This window comes from Tachysurus fulvidraco, chromosome 2 (genome assembly GCF_022655615.1).
Source record: "Tachysurus fulvidraco isolate hzauxx_2018 chromosome 2, HZAU_PFXX_2.0, whole genome shotgun sequence".
Taxonomy (NCBI): domain Eukaryota; kingdom Metazoa; phylum Chordata; class Actinopteri; order Siluriformes; family Bagridae; genus Tachysurus; species Tachysurus fulvidraco.
Genome location: NC_062519.1, coordinates 37,399,354 through 37,418,292, shown reverse-complemented (window position 1 = coordinate 37,418,292; position 18,939 = coordinate 37,399,354). Strand labels below are relative to the sequence as shown.

At 36.5% G+C, this 18,939-nt stretch overlaps 2 protein-coding genes across 3 annotated transcripts in view; both read left to right on the top strand.

The window, feature by feature from the left end:
* vat1l (vesicle amine transport 1-like) overlaps positions 1 to 10,124 on the top strand; it is a 30,888-nt gene extending 20,764 nt beyond the window's left edge. Inside the window, exons 8-9 of the mRNA XM_027153026.2 lie at positions 6,605 to 6,688; positions 7,465 to 10,124. Of these exons, the coding sequence (XP_027008827.1) occupies positions 6,605 to 6,688; positions 7,465 to 7,563 (183 nt within the window). The 3' untranslated portion in view covers positions 7,564 to 10,124. The remainder of the gene's footprint in view (positions 1 to 6,604; positions 6,689 to 7,464) is intronic.
* A 5,082-nt stretch (positions 10,125 to 15,206) lies between these two features.
* clec3a (C-type lectin domain family 3, member A) lies at positions 15,207 to 18,402 on the top strand. Of its 2 annotated transcripts, none has more exons than XM_027153112.2 (3): positions 15,207 to 15,375; positions 15,501 to 15,578; positions 17,871 to 18,402. In XM_027153112.2, the coding sequence occupies exons 1-3, from the start codon at positions 15,279 to 15,281 to the stop codon at positions 18,266 to 18,268; spliced, it is 573 nt and encodes a 190-aa protein (XP_027008913.1). In that variant the 5' UTR covers positions 15,207 to 15,278; the 3' UTR covers positions 18,269 to 18,402. The 2 variants fall into 2 exon arrangements, with proteins under 2 accessions (XP_027008913.1, XP_027008912.1); XM_027153111.2 differs by having other exon boundaries at positions 15,207 to 15,381.
* Positions 18,403 to 18,939: the final 537 nt, after the last annotated feature.

The following is an 18,939-nucleotide window of genomic DNA, read 5'->3' as shown; positions in this document are numbered from 1 at the left end:
ATGCACTCCTTCCTTTTACATAAATTCAGGGCTGTCAAGTGTCACGCATTGAGAGTGACAGTCACGCATTTAGGTCTTTTTTCTCATGCATGTCTGCCTGTCTTCAAAACTTGAGAGCCCTGTAAATTACTGTTTTAGGTTCAATAATATTTGCGATGAAACACAGCAGATGGATGGTACGTAGTTTGCATCAACGAATATCTCTGATTGAATTATCACTGATTGCTTGCTAGCTGAAATTAGCTAGGTTGATATTCAGCTAGCTAGACTCCTTGTGCATGCAGGTTTCAACAACAGGGCTGTCAGTCAATTAGTCAATGAAAATGACTTTTATCAGAAACATGTCTGAGGTACTGGATTTGCCTTTCACATACAATTTTAAAATTATACAATCTTTAGAAAATAAAAATGATGTTAAGTAGACACTGGAAGCAAGAATATCTACGATTGCAATTTAACAAGAGCTCAATGTGATTTCATTCTCTCTTTTATTATCTATTATCATCATGTTTTTAATAAGAAAGGTTCCAGATATAAATCCGTGTTCTCCATTCAAGAAGAACGGAGCCACCAGCTCTTAAGGTTTTCCCTGTGAGCACACAGCTCGTTGAAAATCAGCCAAGAAGTAGGAAGATAGTTCATGGTGATGCGTTTCGCAAAAACTTAATGAACCTACAAGCTGTTGGAAAGCCTGGTACAGGCTGGTATCTCTCAGCAGGGAGCGTGTTAATGCACAGTCTCTCCATTCCTTAGGATTGAAAATAGATTTGTTGGAAGCGGTTTCTTGGTTTCTGAATGTGCCGAATCAAATCCAAAGGTCGAGCAATTTAACTGTAATGATCTTGCCTTTTTTTTGTAAATGCACCTTTGCTGAAATTCATGACGATTTTTTTAAAAAACAGATATTTAGCTGAACATGTAAATGCTGAAGATTTTTACAGTCTCTGTAGAGGAGCCAAGGTTTGTGCTGGCTTGGGTGTGTAAAATGGGGAAAGTTTTAGAGAAGGATGAAATAACACTGACTTCACTAATTCATGCTGAAATTCTTTGGTACAAGCTGCCTGTTTATACTGAGATAAGAAGTCCTGAGTGGTACCATAGAAGAGGGGCTAGAAATCACGAGTCAATACGTTTAATAAGGTTAATATTATAATTAATGAAAAAATTAATTTAGGTTAATGATTTAGTTGCTTTTCTGTATTGGATTGTTTGGTGGAAGTATGAATTAATGGTCATGTCAAGTCATGTCAGAAAGATTTAAAAAAAAAATGTAGGTAGTAGGAATTACGGGAAGAAAGTAATAATTACGAACGTAGGAATTCAGAATTATGAGTTGCCCTTTAAGCTCTTTGAAAGAACAAACGGGCGGCTTAATAGATGCAACATCTGATGGGAAATTTGTTGAATCTGAATTTTTACTCATCTCAAAAGCTAAGTACAGGCTCTTATAAAATTTTCAATAAAACAAGATAATTGCTCGCAAAAACACAATAGTGCTGTACAATTACTATATAATGTGTAATGATGAAGTTTTTAGTGGTTTCATAAATTGATTAAAAATGAAAAAAAAAAAGTAGAGTTAAAATACCTTGCTGTATTTTTGTAGTAAATTAAAGTAGGTACATTTCCTACTGAACAAACAAACAAAGTGACTTGACACCTGATGTTGTAACTACACTTTCCCAACTTCCCAGGAGGTTAGTGCTGACACTGGAAAGTTCTCTATATGACAGATTATGTTTCTCTGTTATATAACAGCAGGCTTTATTCGTCTTAAGATGATCTAATAGGAAAATAAGACACGCTTTGTGGGAGTATTGCAGTCTGACCTGAATCCCACTTACTCTTACCCCTCCCAAAGTGGACTGTTTTACTATAACTGCACAACCTGAAGATTTAATTTATTTCTTATATTATACTTTGTAATATTTTGTAGCTATATTTAATGTTATGGAACACATGTGAGACAAATTAGTTCTTGTTAATTAGAAGTAGCTCTTCTGGCTAGCCTTCCCTCCTTACATGCACAAACAAAGCATCCAAGAAACACCTCACAAGACCTACTGTTTTGGAAATACTCTGACCCCACACTATGGCCCTTGTCAAAGCCACTCAGATCCTTACGCTTGCCCATTTTCCCTGTTTCCTACACATTAACACTGAGAACTGACTGCTGCTGCTTAATATACACCACCCCTTTACAGATGGCACTGTAATGAGATAATCAATGTTGTTCATGTTATGTAAGTGGTTTTCTTAATCCATCTATTATTTCCTTAATCCATCTATTATGTGACATGTCCTTTGTGAATGACATTTAGCATGCACCCTGATCCAATGCATTTGAGCTTTATCATTTATAACTGACCAATTTAGGGCTACGGGGCATGCACATGGTCCTAGGGGTGGCAGCTTGGTGGCCCCTGGGATTTAAACTCACCTCTAAATCTCTTTAAAGCCTTATGATCAGTAGGCCTTAACACCTTAACCACTGAGCTACCACTTCCCCCTGAATGTGCTGCTACTACAGAAACAACAACCTATTAGACACAGTGCATTAATATAAATCATTTACATTTACGTTACAGATGAAATGACTGTCTGAGATGCTGTTATAGAAAATTACTCCACTTCTTCAGGTTTAAGATCTGCTAAACACTAACAAATCCTAAGAAACTCCAGGAGTATGAGCAAAAAAAAAGTGAAAAATATCCCATTGAACTTGTCAGTGTGTGTTAAACACATTTAGAGATAATCTGTAGTAATAATTCTATTTTAGGATCTTGAAAAAGTAATTATTCGTAATTATCCCCTCTACTCTATCCCTAGTTAACAGAGGACATAATCACTCTGCAGACGGTTAGATGGCTACGAAAATAACTTTCCCAGAAACTTCTACAGAAAAAAAAATATTAAATAATCACAGCCTGCTTCACAATGTTCATATTATAATGTTTGGTGCATTGAAAAGACACAAACCGGTCGGTGATTAAATAGGGAGAATGCTGTTACTAGGCAACTGGAAAATACAGACACATCCAATAATGAGGCTAATGAGTCAGGCTAATGATTGAGCTAGCTAGCACAGTGACAAGTGAAATAAAAAGAAGATAAAAACTTTTGGGAACATCAACCTTTTCCTCAGATGTGAAGTGTTTTTCCTCAGATGTATTATTATTATCAACATCATTTATTTGTTTATCTGATCTATTTTGTTCTACAGTTTGGAGCAAGCTGTATAAAGTTAGCACGCTAGCTGAAAAATACTAGCTCAAAAACTACTGTCATTAGTCACTATCTATCTATCTATCTATCTATCTATCTATCTATCTATCTATCTATCTATCTATCTATCTATCTATCTATCTATCTATCTATCTATCTATCAACACTTCTCTAAATTAGAAAATAAATAATCAACAAGTTAACCATCCATTAGGATCCATCCTGGATTGTTTTTTTCTTTCTTGTCTTGTTGTTTATACTCTCTCCATCTCTCTTTCTGTTGTCTGTCATTATCATGAAGTCAGACTTATTTTGTTCCTAATGTTGATAAGGTTTTGTTAAATGTAAGCTGGCAAATTTAACCACAATTCAAAAGCAAAGTCTGATTTTTATTCGTTTCATTTTCAAATTTTCAGTCATTTTATTTATTTATTATTACATTTGTCAGTTATTTCAGTGACCAGTGTGGGATTTTCTTTCTCTAATATAAGTGTACCAGCAATTTTGTCGACATGTGCAGTTGCTCTAGTGTAAACGAAACAGAAACTAGTTTGTCTCATGGAAATTCTTCTTCCAAAGTTTTTTTTTGCTGAAATATTTTTTCTAGCAAAATGATTAGTTTACAATGAATAAAATTACTGTAGACTTACAGGAAGTAAATCAACTTTCTTTTATTCCTTCCTTAAAACTGAGGTAACCATGTAAGGAAATCTAAAAAGGAAACTGCATTATTAACACTATTCTCCAAACTAAGTGCACCAGTTCATCCGCTCGCATGCCAAAAATGAGGCTGAGCTACAGTACCATCGAGGTCACATAAGAGCGAGGAAGCTTTTAGAACTGAGCCCGCCTCAGCCCGCTAGTCGCTTTCCCGGGTGACGCCGAGTCAACCGTGCACTTTAACAATGAGTCAGCTGGGAAGCAAAATCTAGTGGTAAAAAGCAAGTTTTGTCCTGCAAATTGTGTCGCTCAATACAGGTTAACGCTGAAAATCAGGCACATTATTATGCAGTGTGGGTGCAGCTCACAAAATATGCTTTCTGTATGAAACTAGGGAGAGACTCATCAGAGTGATTCAACAGAGAATAATGAGTCATGATTTTAGCAGAACAGCAAGGCAGTATTTCTTCTGTCATAAAACAGATGTGACTCAGTGTTTTATTATAAAATCAATATGTTTGGCTTTTTTGAACAATTAATATTGTCTTATGTTATGTTCTCTCTCTATTTTTTTAAATTATATAATAATTATATACAATTATTAATTAGTAACCATTAATAATTAATTATATATAATTCTATACAATACTGTGTGGCTTAAGAAAGGTCACCGAATGTATTTAACTAAGCAAATAAGTAAGGTCCATTGGATAATTACTTTAGTGATTAATTTGTTTTAGCTGGCAAGTTATTACTCTATTACAGAAAGTTTGACAGGGATATTGGCCTGCATCCGGCAAAGAAATCTACTAAGTAGATTGCTGAAAAATGTGCAAGCCTTGAATGATCCTGACATGAGATTTGAAATCAAATCATAAAAAAAAAAGTAACTGGTAGAAGTCACAGGTTTTATGGCTGATCAGTACAACACTGTGAAGGGTTAAATCTCTCTCTGGCAGTTTTTGCTCACTGGTATTTCACTGTGTGGTAATGTCTGTGTGATAAATAAAGGCTTCTTTTTGGGTTTTTGTGAATTATCAGCCTAAAGACCTGGATACATTTGATTACTTCCAGTGCAGTAGCTTCATTCCAAGGCAATCAAAGCTCTTCTGCAATGCTACTGAGATGAAACCAGATTTGAGTCGAGGGAGCTGGAGACAATGTGGTTCCTGGTTTATGGGGCAAATGATACTCAGTGGAGGATGAGAAGTGAAAAACAAAGAATGGTTTGGCAGCATGCACTGAGTTGCTATTAGAGCTGAAACACACTGTGTGCTCTGTTTACAGGCTGCATCTGCTGCAAGAAACACAGAATAAGGATTATGAGGACGGCCCTGATTATAGCCTGTGCACAATAGAAACGGATGCCAAACAATAGGAGAAAACAGCACACTTTATTTAACGGTTATTATTTGCAGTATGACACAAAGGCTGGGGCTAAAACATTTTATGTTTAATGGAAAACTCTAACCTGATACATTAAATAATTTTAGAATGAAATATTTGATGCCCCTAAAGACCCTGGTGCTAATTTTTTCTGTTTTTGTTTGTTTATTCTTATGGAGAAGGTAGCAGTTAATGGGTCAGCAGTCATATTAATGAAACAAGGAAACAGTATATTTCCATCAAAAATGCACTGCACTGCAGATGATAATAGTATTAGCTTTAGTCTTACTTTGAATTTCACATTTTTGAATGTGGAATGAAGCTGAAATACATTGAAACGGTGCACTGCAAAATTATTGGCACCCATGCAAATGAGCAAAAATTAATATGTCGCATGAAATAAGTGACTGTTTGCTTCCAGGAGATGTTTTTAAGATCTGTCTCTGGACGTTTCTTTCTTTAGGATCTTTTCACCTTTCATGTAAAGAAGGGCAGTTTGATTGTGTCCAATCACTTGTAAGTGTGTGTGTGTGTGTGTGTGTGTGTGTGTGTGTGTGTGTGTGTGTGTGTGTGTGTGCGCGCTCTTAAAAGGGCCACACCTTATCTCGCTACACACTGACACGTTCCAGACAATTTGTATCTCTTTTTATGTCATTATGCTGCTTATTTGGCTAAAAAGTATTATTATTATTATTATTATTATTATTATTATTATTATTATTATTATTATTATTATTATTATATTAATTGCTTGACATCTGTTGATCATTGTTTCTGCCCCCAAATACAGAGGTTTCCTCATATGTGCCATTTTATATTGAGAGCAATAGAGTTTCTGAAAATGTGCGTTATATTAATCAGGGGTGCCAATAATTTTGTCGCAGTTGGACAACCATTCTTGGCTGTCTAAATATAAAATGGCACATTTTATGTCTAAAATGTTAAACATGGATTTTAACAATTTTGGTTTATAAACCAGGATTATTTAATAACTGGTAGTTAGGGAAAAGAAGTAAAACTCCAGATTACATGCAGTTCTAAGTAATCCAGTAACAATCTAAAGAATCTGCATATGTTTTTAAATTATTTACACTTCAAAAGCTGTTTTAGGTAGAGGAATGAATGATGTCAAGTCAAGTCAAGTCAAGAAGCTTTTTATTGTCATTTCAACCATATATAGCTGTTGCAGTACACAGTGAAATGAGACAACGTTTCTCCAGGATCAAGGTGCTACATAAAACAAAGACAGGGCTAAGGACATGTAAGTAGTCTTAGCCACATAAAGTGCAACTGTGCAAAACGTGAAAACGTGTGTATCTTCTTTTTACCTCAGGTGAAAGAGGCCATGCAGAGAATCCATGACAGAGGAAACATCGGAAAGCTGATCCTGGATGTGGAAAAGTCTCCCACTCCTTTAGTGAGTAACCCAAAAAGAGTGTGTCTGGAGTGTTTAGTGCACCTGTGTCTGCTGAGCGAAAAAGGAAAGGCAGAAAAAAAAGGAAAACATCTGGATGACAGTGATTGAGAAATTTTAGGATGTAGTTTCCATGGAGATCTGTCAGTACTGTGCAGAGGATGTCGGCACAATTAATGGCTTATGAAAGCACAACGTGGACATTTTAGCTCCTGTTGAAACTGTGTCCTGGTTTCACTTGACGCTCCTGTGAATTTTCCTACAATCGCGTTATTAGGTGTCCGCCTCCGCCTCATAAATCAGCTACTGACTTTAATCAATTTCCATTGCACATGTGCACTTGCTGATGGGGATCCTCATGCAAGGAGGTGAAAAGAAATGAAAAGAAGGGAAAGACATTTTTAATAGCAATGTTATTCCTGTTTCCTTACAGCTGATTTTTAAGGCTTCGTTTAAAAGCTTTTATTTATATGTGAAAATATCTGAAGAAAGAAAGAAAGAAAGAAAGAAAGAAAGAAAGAAAGAAAGAAAGAAAGAAAGAAAGAAAGAAGCCTTTTAAGCTTTTTTTAAAAGCTGATTTGTACTGTTTGGAACAGAAATTATAGAAAGAAAAGAAAAAGACAGAAAGAAAGATTATGCTTAACCACTTACCTGTATAAATGTCTATCAATTGAGTTTGAGAAAGAAAGAAAGAAAGAAAGAAAGAAAGAAAGAAAGAAAGAAAGAAAGAAAGAAACTTGTTGAGAAGCAGATAAAGGTGATTTGTGCTGCTCCTGCAGATGGCGAGCGACAGCACCGAGACAAGCGAGGCGGGTGAGGAAGAGGAGGAGCATGAAGGAGACAGTGATAATAAGGAACGAATCCCCTTCATCCAGTAGACCCCAGTGACTTGCCCCAGGTTAAGAAGAGACTGTGAGGGGATGAGTGTCCTGTGTTCCCCCATGCTGTAGTGAAGTGTACAAGTGTGTGACTGTAGTGTGTCTGAAAATTTCTTTCTTGCCAACTCAAGTGCCATTCCCAGCACAGTGCTGAAGAGTTCCAGTGTTGACCATGTGACCATGTGTGTGTGTGTGTGTGTGTGTGTGTGTGTGTGTGTGCACGCGCTTCTCCTTCCCACGTCTATGTATGTGTTGAACTTGTGCTGTGCAGTTCTGTTCTGTTAGTGAGTAAAGGAAAGCAAGGCTCAGTGTCTGCCTCAGTGTCTGCTCAACCTCTTCGGGTTTCACACAGCTTGTAGACCACAAGACTAAGGCAAAGAAACAACATTCTGTCATTTTTGTACAACAAAACCTGAAGAAAGAAAGAAAGAAAGAAAGAAAGAAAGAAAGAAAGAAAGAAAGAAAGAAAGAAACAATATGGGAGATCATATATACAATATGAATAAAATGATTTACTGTGTGCTTTGTACATTATAGTGATGTTTACCAGTTAGAAATGCAACTGATTCTAAGAAAGAAAGAGAAAGTGCTTTGGGCACGATGCTGGTCACACGGCAAGACCAAAGCAAGTAGCTCTCTGTTGCTGATATAATAATTCACCAGTAAGTGATCTGAGCTTTAGAGTGGAGGTGAAACCTGAAAAGAATCAGCAGTAGGATGAAGGAAACGCAGAGGCTGTGAATTTCTGAGTCTGTTGGCTTTTGTGATTGTGTATGTGTGTGTGATTCTGTGTTGTGTTTACACTGTGGTGCTTGTGCTGAGTTAATGTTTCATAAAAGTATATTTTTGCAACAGTGTAATGTGTGTAGAGAGAACTGTAACTGCACTTCAAGTCAAGTGAAGAAGTCAAAAAGCTCTTAGCCACCTGTACCTCTACCTGTACCTGTACTTCTGCCTGTACCTGGACCTGTTCTTCTACCTGTACCTGTACTTTACCTGTACCTATCCCAATACATGTACTATACATGTACCTATACATGTAACTTCATGTGTACTTCTTCCTGTACCTGTACTTTACCTGTATCTATCCCTATACATGTACCTATACATGTAACTTCATGTGTACTTCTACCTGTACCTGTACTTTACCTGTACCTATCCCTATACATGTACCAGTATCTTCACATGTACTTCTTCCTGTACCTTTATCTCTACCTGTACATCTCCCTTTATCTGTTCCAGTACCTTTACCTGTACCTGTACTTCTACCTGTACCTGTATCTCTACCTAAACCTTTACCTGTACCTGTACCTCTGTACCAGTACCGAGAATTCTACCTAAACACCTTCTATACCTGTTTCTTTACCTGTACCTCTATATGTACCTGTACCTTTAACTGTATCTGTGTCTGTATCACTTATACTGTACACTGAAATAAGGAACCAACATGCATCACACATACCTCTAATCAGACATACTGAATAATTATGCATAGCTGATCATCATAAATATCTGATCTAATAATATAACGTTATTCAAACTATCTAGCTATCTTTCAGAACATTACACAGAAAGTAAAACAAATGAAAATGGGTAAAATTTGAAAAAAGTGAAAAAAAGGAAAAAAGGAAGATAAAGGATGACTGTATTTTCTTTAGTCCCAGTTTGTGCAAAATTATTTTTATTTTATTTTAATTCTAAGAATTAAATATGAAATTGTATGAAGACAGAAAAGAAAATCTTTACTTATTCGTAAACCTCACCGAAAGAAAACAAGGAAATATTTTTAAAAAAGGTATAGTTATTTTTTCTTTCTTTTTATAAAGAAAGAAAGAAAGATGAAGTAAAGTTTTCAGAAACGTAAAAATTAAAAATTTTCAGAAGCGTTTCAAAAATGTAAATTAATTTTAAATTAAAATTTAGAAAGAAAGAAAGAAAGAAATTGCATGATTTATTTTTTTTTCTTTACAGAAAGAGAGAAAAAGAGAGAGCCTTAACCTTTGAATATATACAAGGTAATAACTGTAAAAAAAAATCTTTAAAAAAATAAATCAATTACTGAAATGTAGAAGAAGAGAAAAACGAAAGTGTTAAAAATTGATTTTAGAGCTACAGTAAGTGTTAAAAAAAGAATGATAGGAAGAAGAAGAGAATGAAAATCCGACATTGTTTTAGATATCACAGCTCTTCTAAACCTCATCTCGTAATCGTACAGCTCTGATAATAAAGGAGAAGAAACTAGACTTTAACCTTCATCACACATTCATCACCACAAACTGACCCTGACACTGAGGAACGTTTAGTGAAGAGCTGTGATGTGATACTCTCCAGTCCAGTATTACACACTCCAGTCTTTTCAGACCTTCAGTATGTTGTGTCAAATTTCAGTCCCAGACTTTTAAATGGCTTTTTCTTGTAGAATTCTTCATGCTCGGTAATTGTGTCTAGACTCATTCCAGGCAGAAAACAGAGTAATGTTTAGATGTAGTGAAGCTGATTTGCTTTTGCTGTGTTGTGCATAGAAATTCAAAGATACAAAAATAAAAAAAAAGACCTGCAGACCATTCGTGTGCTGTCTTTCTTCTTCTGTTGGATTTACACACAAAAGACAAATCAGTTGCAAATCTGAAGCCACAAGTGGACAAGATTTGGTATTACACCCTGCTACTGACCTCACCAGACAAAACATATTCATTTTCCCAGTTGTCCAACCCTCCATCCATTTGCTGTACCTGTTATCATACACAGGGTCGCAAGGAACCTAAAGCCGACCCCATAGGGACTCGGGGCACAAGGTACAAACACACTCACACACCCATTCACTCACTATAGACAATTTAGAGATGGCAGTTAACCTACAACACGTCTTTTGACCCTCATGAACTTGCAAGGGGAGGCATGCAACCTCCACAAACACAGGGCAGTTGTGGGAACTGAGCCCCCAACCTTTCCTTGTGCTGCAAAGGAAACCTGCTAACTGCTATTCCTGGTTGTGTTTGGAGAAATACATATTGCAACATCTTCTCGAACAAAGCATAATGTTCAGCTACAAAGTCAGAGGGAAAAAACATGCATGCCTCCGTTTTCATCCTTTGTTAGCAACAGGATTCCTGATGTCTTTTTGCAACGTATATTTATGTTTATATTTACCTTCTTATAAAAGCACACTGTGTAGTCAAATTTAGTCAAAAATAGATTTTTAAAAAGCAAGTATATTCTGTATGTAGACTGATCCTAAGCAACCATAAGTATATCCGTCCAACCCACCATTCATTTTCTGTACTGCAGGGAACCTGAAGCCTATACCAGGGAGCTCAGGGTACAAGGCAGGGGACATCCTTAACAGGGCCAATTCATCACAGAGCACAATCACACACACAATACGGATAATTTTAAAGATGCCAATCACGTTTTTGGACCAGTGGTGGAAATCAACAGGGGAAGCCCTTTAAGCATGAGGAGAACATGCAAACCCTAGAAGTGGGAGGCAAACATGCTAACCTCTAAGCCAACATCCATAATTCTACCATATATAGTATAAGATTTAAAATAAAATAATGTGGTAATTCTGTTAAAGGTTTTCCTACTACTGGTTGTCATAGTAATAGCGTTTGTCAGTGGGTTAAATAACTAGCATTCCATTTAAGAAACAAACCAGTTTCTCTGCTCTGAAATGAAATATTTTGGAAGGAGATCTATAAAATTGAAAAATAAAATTCTGCATCATATGATACGAGATGAACAAGCATTATGTGCTCTTTGTCACTGATCAATTGTGCTTTTTTTGTTTTCACTCCTGTTGGTAGCTGTTGCAACAAGACCTTAAATTTTTTCCTAAATTAAAAATTTTTGTATCTTTTTTTCTCGTCTCTGCACATCATTCATTAAAAAAGAATGATCTCTGGTCGCATCAATGCTGCGAGTCGCTGTATGTGTAAACGTGAAATGAATGATGGTGCTGTGAGCAGCCATGTTGATATGACATCAAATTCTTTTCTTAAGTCGAATGCAGCATCATTGCATTAATGCTAGTTATGATTTTTTTTAGCTTTGTTAAAGCTAGCTAATGGATTAAATAATTGTCCAATCCTGTATAAGAAACAAGGATTTCTTCAAAATTATTCAGTAACTTAAAACATACTAAACTTTTTTCCAGCATCAGAAGCACACAATGGAAAAAATACCCTAGATTTCTTTCTAGCTACTGTGAGAAACCCGAGGTGTTCGGATTCAGTATATGTCAAATTAAAACCCAGTTTCCTGCAGTTACTGCCATTTTTTATACTTTTACCATACAGTCTGTTCTTCTCTAAAACAGCACTGATTGATGGAGGCCATTATACTTTGTAAGGTCACGAGAGATATTTAACTTTTTTGTTAAGCAGCACGTGGAGGTCATGATATATTGTAAGGTCACGAGAGATGTTTTACGCTTTGCTAAGCGTAGGAAATGACACTGCTGTCTGTGATAAAAAGGAAGCCCTTTCAAAGCCCGTTTGACATACAGAAGTATCAGCTGACCTTTTCACAATCTTTGCTATAAATGTATTAAATATGAATAAGATATTACACAGACCTTTATTCAGAAACACCCAGTAATTTCAGCATATCTTTTAGCATCACCATTTTGAAGCCTTAACTTTTATTCTGAATATATCATCAGGGGTGCATTATAAAGAATGCTTATATTTTTGCTCATTAACCCATTAACTCTTTTTACTAGAGGCTCAAATCGAATTTCTGCCTGTTTTGGGGTTAAACATGTAAAAAAAAATTTGTTGTCATGTCACACTCCTCCATAGAGGTGAATGACTCATGTGGTGAATGACTCATATAAGGCATCATTTAGAATTTGCGGTTCTTCATAAGTTTTTCAGTATTACCTACTATGGGCAATATATTCAAAAGCTTTTTTTTCTCTCACACAATTGTTTCTATCTTCAAAGTATCTGGTGATATCAAACCCATACGGTATCTACTCTCTGAGTTGCCCCAAGTGTTTGTTCATAAGCATCTAAAATTTGAAGGTCTTGTATACAACCACTAAAACTCTGTTTAAGGTTATCAACAGAGGGAAAAACAAACATCTTAGACCTAACTCATTTTATATCAGACTACCAGAAAATAATTCATTTGTTTAGACTGATTGAAAATATCCCATAAGTCAAACATCAGAATCTGGAATTTCAACAGATCCCAGATGGGCTGAGTTGAATCTTTGACATTGCTGATCTCCTGGGATTTTACGGACAAGAGTGTACACATTATGGTTGGAAAAAAACGTCTCCTGAATGTCAGGTGGAAAGCCTTGATGATGAGCGAGGACAGAAAAGAATGCAGAAGGTTACCTCAGATTCCTGTACTTGACTGATAGGAGTGGTCTTCTGTTTTCCTTTGTTGTGTTGTACAATCGGCTCACCACAGTTTTAAAGAGTGGTTATACAATTTTGTGTAGTTTTCCCATCAGATTAGCCATCCCACCAAAGCTGTTTCCATCTGAAGAATTGCATCTTACTAGGTTTTTTGGAGATCCCAGATCAAAAACCAATTATGGGTTTCCTCCGGGTACTCCGGTTTCCTCCCCAGTCCAAAGGCATGCATGGTAGGTTGATTGGCATCTCTGGAAAAATTGTCCATAGTGTGTGATTGTGTGAGTGAATGAGAGTGTGTGTGTGGTTAGCACTAGGTTGGCACTAGGTTGGCAGGGTGTATCCTGCCTTGATGCCCGATGACGCCTGAGATAGGCACATGAATTTTGCTGCCACATGATTGGCTGGTTGGATAAGTGCATGAATATGCAAAGCTTCGGTGTTCCTAGTGGGTCATAGTTGTATAACTCAATGCATTATGCCTAATACATCCGTATCATTCAATTTGATATGAGGGTGACTACTTGAGGTCAAGATACTTTATATATTTGATAGGATTACTGTCATTCGACATAAATAGTCTTATCAGGCTTTCATAGAAAAACAGTGTGTATGTTTTTAAGAGATGGTCCATTGGGGCTCAATCATAAGCTATTTTTTTTTTACACTCTTCCTTTTACTTCCTTCGTGTGTTTCATTGCATCAGGGGCTAAAAATATTTCTGTCAGAACACACAGCAATAAACTGGACTTCCTTACCCGCCTCTCTGACTGTATAATTCAAGCAAATACAAATGCACTGTTCATTTCAGACTTGGATTGGCTTCTGTTGTGAGTTGGCACACAACCGTGCCTTGCATAAGTATTCATACCCCCACCCCCCAACGTTCCAACATTTTATAGTGTTATGACCTGGAATTGAAAATGACTTGGTATGATGACTTGGGATTTTTACAATTTGATTTACACATTTTATCTCTTAAGATAGATCTACACTATTTGGAGAAATCAGCTTTGCACATCTGGATCCTGATAATCTTCTTGGCAAAATTGTTCAGCCCAAGATTCATGATTGGATAGAGGATATTGGTGAACAGCAATTTTCTAGCCTTGCCACAGATTCTCAATCGGATTAAGGTCCGGGCTTTGAATAGGTCACTCTAACACACTCAGGTTCTTAGATTTGAACCACTATAGTCTACTTTCAGCAGTGTGTTCAGGATCATTGTCCAGTCGGAAGATTAACCTCTGCTCCATACTTAATCTCTTGCAGACTGGAACAGATTTACTTTTAGGGTTGCCCTGATTGGTTTCATCCATCATGCCTTCAACCATGAGCAAATTCCCAGTCCATGTTGCTGAAACACAACATGGTACGAGTAACAGATGAAACCACCACCATTCTTCACCATACTGTGAGGATGGTGTTTTCAGATTAATGAGCATTGTTGAGTATGTCAGTGTGTTCAGTTTTGGTCTAATCAGAACACAACAATCAGAAGACTTTTATACAAATTTGTTGTATCTGTGATGCCTTTTGCAAACTCCTATGGCTTTTTTTTCTCTTCTTACGACTCTTGATGTGTATGAGCTATGGCTGTCCTGTAAAGAACTTCTCTTTTCTGAGCTGTTGATCCCTCACACTCTCTCTGGATTTACCCTTGGCCTCATAATCATCTATCTGACTAATGCACTCCTTACTTGCTGACTTTTGCTAGACGGTTACCTGTAGTCATGTTTGTCCAATATATTCCTTTTAAATTTTTAATTGTTGGAATAAAATGCTCTCCACTGATTTTATGGGGATTGGAATTTAACCAAACGCAAAATCTACATAGATTTAAAACAAACAAACAAACAAGCAAAAAACGTTAAATAGGGATGTCAATAAAGGTGTTGCACTTATTGTACTTTAGCACTTACCTTCATTGCATTTAATTTAAAACTTGCACATTTTTTGGTTGTTATGAATCCTTTACAATCCTCCTGAATAAATGTAAATGTTATAGATAATGGGAACAGAGAGTTATGAGTTTTAAGCTGTACAGAATGTCCTGTGACACTGAGGTGGCTTGTTGACTGACGACTAGAGGAAACGACCTGCATGCTGGCCCAGGTAAATATTTATGAATGGGAGGATACAGTGAGCTGGTTGTTTACAGCACCTCTGGTATGCAATGCTCTTGTTTTTGGAGCTCACACTCCAACTCGAAATTTTCAGCCAATAAGATGGGAGTCTGCATGTGGAGCGCTGGTGTGTACTTGGTGAGTTGTCTGCTTTCTCAGGGCTTCTTGTACTGGTATAAATGTAGCCTCTGTGTGAGCTGGCTGCTTTCTCACAGTAGCCATGGCTTTTCCTTACTTGTTTCTTCTGTTCTTGCTGTCTTGCACCCTGCTTCATCATGGATGTGCTCGTCCCTTTCGCTCAAGGAAAGCTGCTCCAGGTAAAGGTAATGGTTTCAGTACAGGGAATAAAATGAATTATGGAAAATAAATAGAAGCATTTATTATTAATATATACTGTGTATATAATTTCTTCTTTCACAATTTTCTGAATGTGACTAAGAAGATGACGATATGAAGGCAGAAATTGATAAACTATGGCAAGAGGTGAACTCCTTGAAGGAGATGCAAGCGCTGCAAACAGGTAGACCTGATTTCAGACTGGATTTTTTATCCAGGTCTCTTTTACACACCCTGACACTGTGGCTAATTTTCAACTTAGTTCTACTTAGCTTGTTTTAAACAAGGAAGATAGACTGCCTGATATACGTTCCAATTACAATTACAGCCAAGTAATAAGCATTATGCTAACAAGAAGAATCTTACTGAGGGTAAAATATGAATGACATTAACTAAAAATGAATAATGGCAGGAATAGTGGTCATTTCTACAGCTTTGTTCCTCAGGAAGCAGGAATACACAAACGATAAATAGGCTATACATTTTATAAAAATGGCTACATCATGTATTGATTATTTGGTTTTATAGCTATTATATAATTAATATTCAAGAATTCCAAACAAATCAAAACTCCTCACAATAAATGCTTAAATTGATATGCGGTAGATGAGGTAGATTTAATTCATTAAGTTTGCATAAATTATATAGAAATAACATAAAACTCAGAAATTCGATCCTGTTGCCTATTAGTTTTGTCACATTCTATCTAAACACTCTATTTCTAACAATTTTCTAATCATAGAGCAAAAAAAAAAAAAAAAAAGTTTGTTTTCAGTGCAACCGCTAGCACAGAGGCTCACTATATGATTCTGTGGCTTGTTTTACTCTAAAGCCCTATTCAGACAAATTAAGTTGATTTGGAAAACTGGAGTCATTCCAGATTTCCAGGTCCTACTCTGTGATTTTATTTCCATCCAGATTAACCATATTATTGTTTATCTAAATTAAATAACCTACTAAATTACCCATTCTGTGGTGGTCTGATCATTTTAGTCATGTCACGATTGACATCTCTGTAAATATACAGGCTCATATATTTTTGTGTTGGGTTTTGGTTTTGACCACTGCTTCATTGCTACTTACCAAATTTAGATTTATAGGTTTTGAATCCATGTTAAACACTTTCTAACTGGAGAAATTAGAAAATTTTGAAGGCTGATTTAAGTAGCAATTCTAATGAAGATATAGTATGGGCATAAAACCATTTTTATTATATAACACATGATGTAAAACTGACACTATGGTAAAGTAAGTAACATTACTGCCTCATATCACCAGCGTCCTGCTCGATCCTGTGAACAGCTTACTGTCTGTGTGGAATTTCACACGTTCCTCTTGTGAACTGTATTGATTGGCTACTGACGTGTGTAATGCTGGGGTCCCATCCAGGGGGTATTTCTACCTCACATTCAGACGTTTGAGGACAGATTATACTTCCAATGTGACTCTGACCAGGACAAGGATCTTACTTAAAAAGATTACCATCATGTCACTTTTGGTGTTGTAGATGAATTGCAAGAGCAGGTGTATTGCTGTAAGCACCTTATTCATCTGACATTAGGTCCCATCAAATAAATAAACATAATCGTACATAAAACATATAAACATTTGTTAATGCAAATATCAGGATTCGTAGGAAAATCAGCCCCATGGAAACACCAATGTCTAACATTAACCAAATTATTGCCCAGATTCAAAAGTTTTATTTTGTTTCTAAATATTATTAAAGACATCAGTAATTCCACTTCACCAGTTTACAGACAGGGCATATTTTACATTTACAGCATTTGGCAGATGCCCTTATCCAGAGCTTCTTACATTTTATTGCATCTTATACAATTAAAGGTTGAGAGCCTTCCTCACGGGCCCCACATTGGTAGTTTAGTGGACCTAGGATTCAAACTTGCAACCTTCCCAGCAGTAGTCCAACACCTTAACCACTAGGCTACCTGTCCCTAAGAAAACCATATACTGTAAAACCAATCTGGTTATCCTGTGCACTGCTTCAGTATGCGAATAGATGAGCTGCTTCCTGGAACTGGGAGGGTTTGCTGCCCTCTGCTGAAGGATAGAACTATGTGTAATAATACCTATATTCATAGAGGTAATTCTGTTTCATGTATTTTTTGATCATAAATTGCGGGAAGTCATATGGAAAGGTAAAAAAAAAAAAAGGCCAGCAACATACAATCTTGCAGTCTTACTGTGTAGTAGTAGGGGTGCAATGTTAAAGGTGGGTGCAGATGTTGGGTATTGAAATGTTAAAAATGTATTTGTTTTAATCTTTATATAATCTAATCAAATGATTTCAACATTTGGGACACCATAGGGAATAAATATTGTACTGGAGGAAAGGAATTGCCTTAAGTAATGGGTGACACCACATAATATTACCTGAAATGGTCCTACTAAAGACATGTCCACTCATACTAAGGCAAAAAAATAATAGAATGGATTTATTTCTGTGTGATTCCAGTCTGTCTTCGTGGGATTAAAGCTCATAAGAAGTGTTACCTGGTCGTTGAAGAGCCCAAGCATTATCATGAGGCCAACGAGGACTGCATTGCTCAGGGTGGAACCTTGGCCACGCCTCGAAACCTGAAGGAAAACAATGACCTACGAGACTATGCCAAACTCAGCTCACCAGGCACCAAAGACTTCTGGATAGGAGTGACCGATATTGTTAAAGAAGGCCAATATGTCGATGTCAACAGCATGCCCATCACTTACTTCAACTGGGATCGTGCAAAGAAAGAGCCGACAGGGGGGAAACGTGAGAGCTGTGCTGTACTCTCGCTCTCTGCACAGGGCAAGTGGCATGATGAGGTGTGTCGCACTGAGAAGAGATACATATGTGAATACCTCATTCCTTAATATATGTTTAATATGCAATGCTCTATGCATGGCGAAAGTTTCATCACTGATGCTAGTTAGTAATGCTGTGTAAGAATGCAATGTCATGTTCCACAGAGTGGTTATACAGTAGCATTAAATGTCTGGTCAAAGAGTGACTGCAGTCTGTGCAATATCACACATTCATTAACTAATTAATTAATATCAGTATTATTGTTTAAAGTAGCAGTTGTTGTTTCCCCCCATTATCAGTTAAAAACAAACAAAACCAACAACCAACAACAAAGAAAATAACATACCCTTTTGAATGCAGAAATTAAGGTCATATTTGGTTTCTCAAACCTACACTTTTTCCCCATATCTGGATCACAAGAACATTGAGTCCCCATAAAGCATTTCTGAGTCTAGTCTCCCAAAAATGTAGTAAGTACAAGAACGTTTGTGTGTGTTTTCACTTTCTTATCTTAGTTTTATTTCGTATCTGTTTTAATGCCTATTTTACTGTAAAATTATAGTGATTGGTCGATATATTTTGGTATCATGGCACACAGCTACAGAGTCCTAAATTCAACCCTTAATTCAAATGAATTGATATAATACAATCAAATATATGTTTTAAAATAAGCAAACATATTTCTATACTTATCTATATATAAACATATTTATACCTTTAAACAAGGTGTACACTGTGT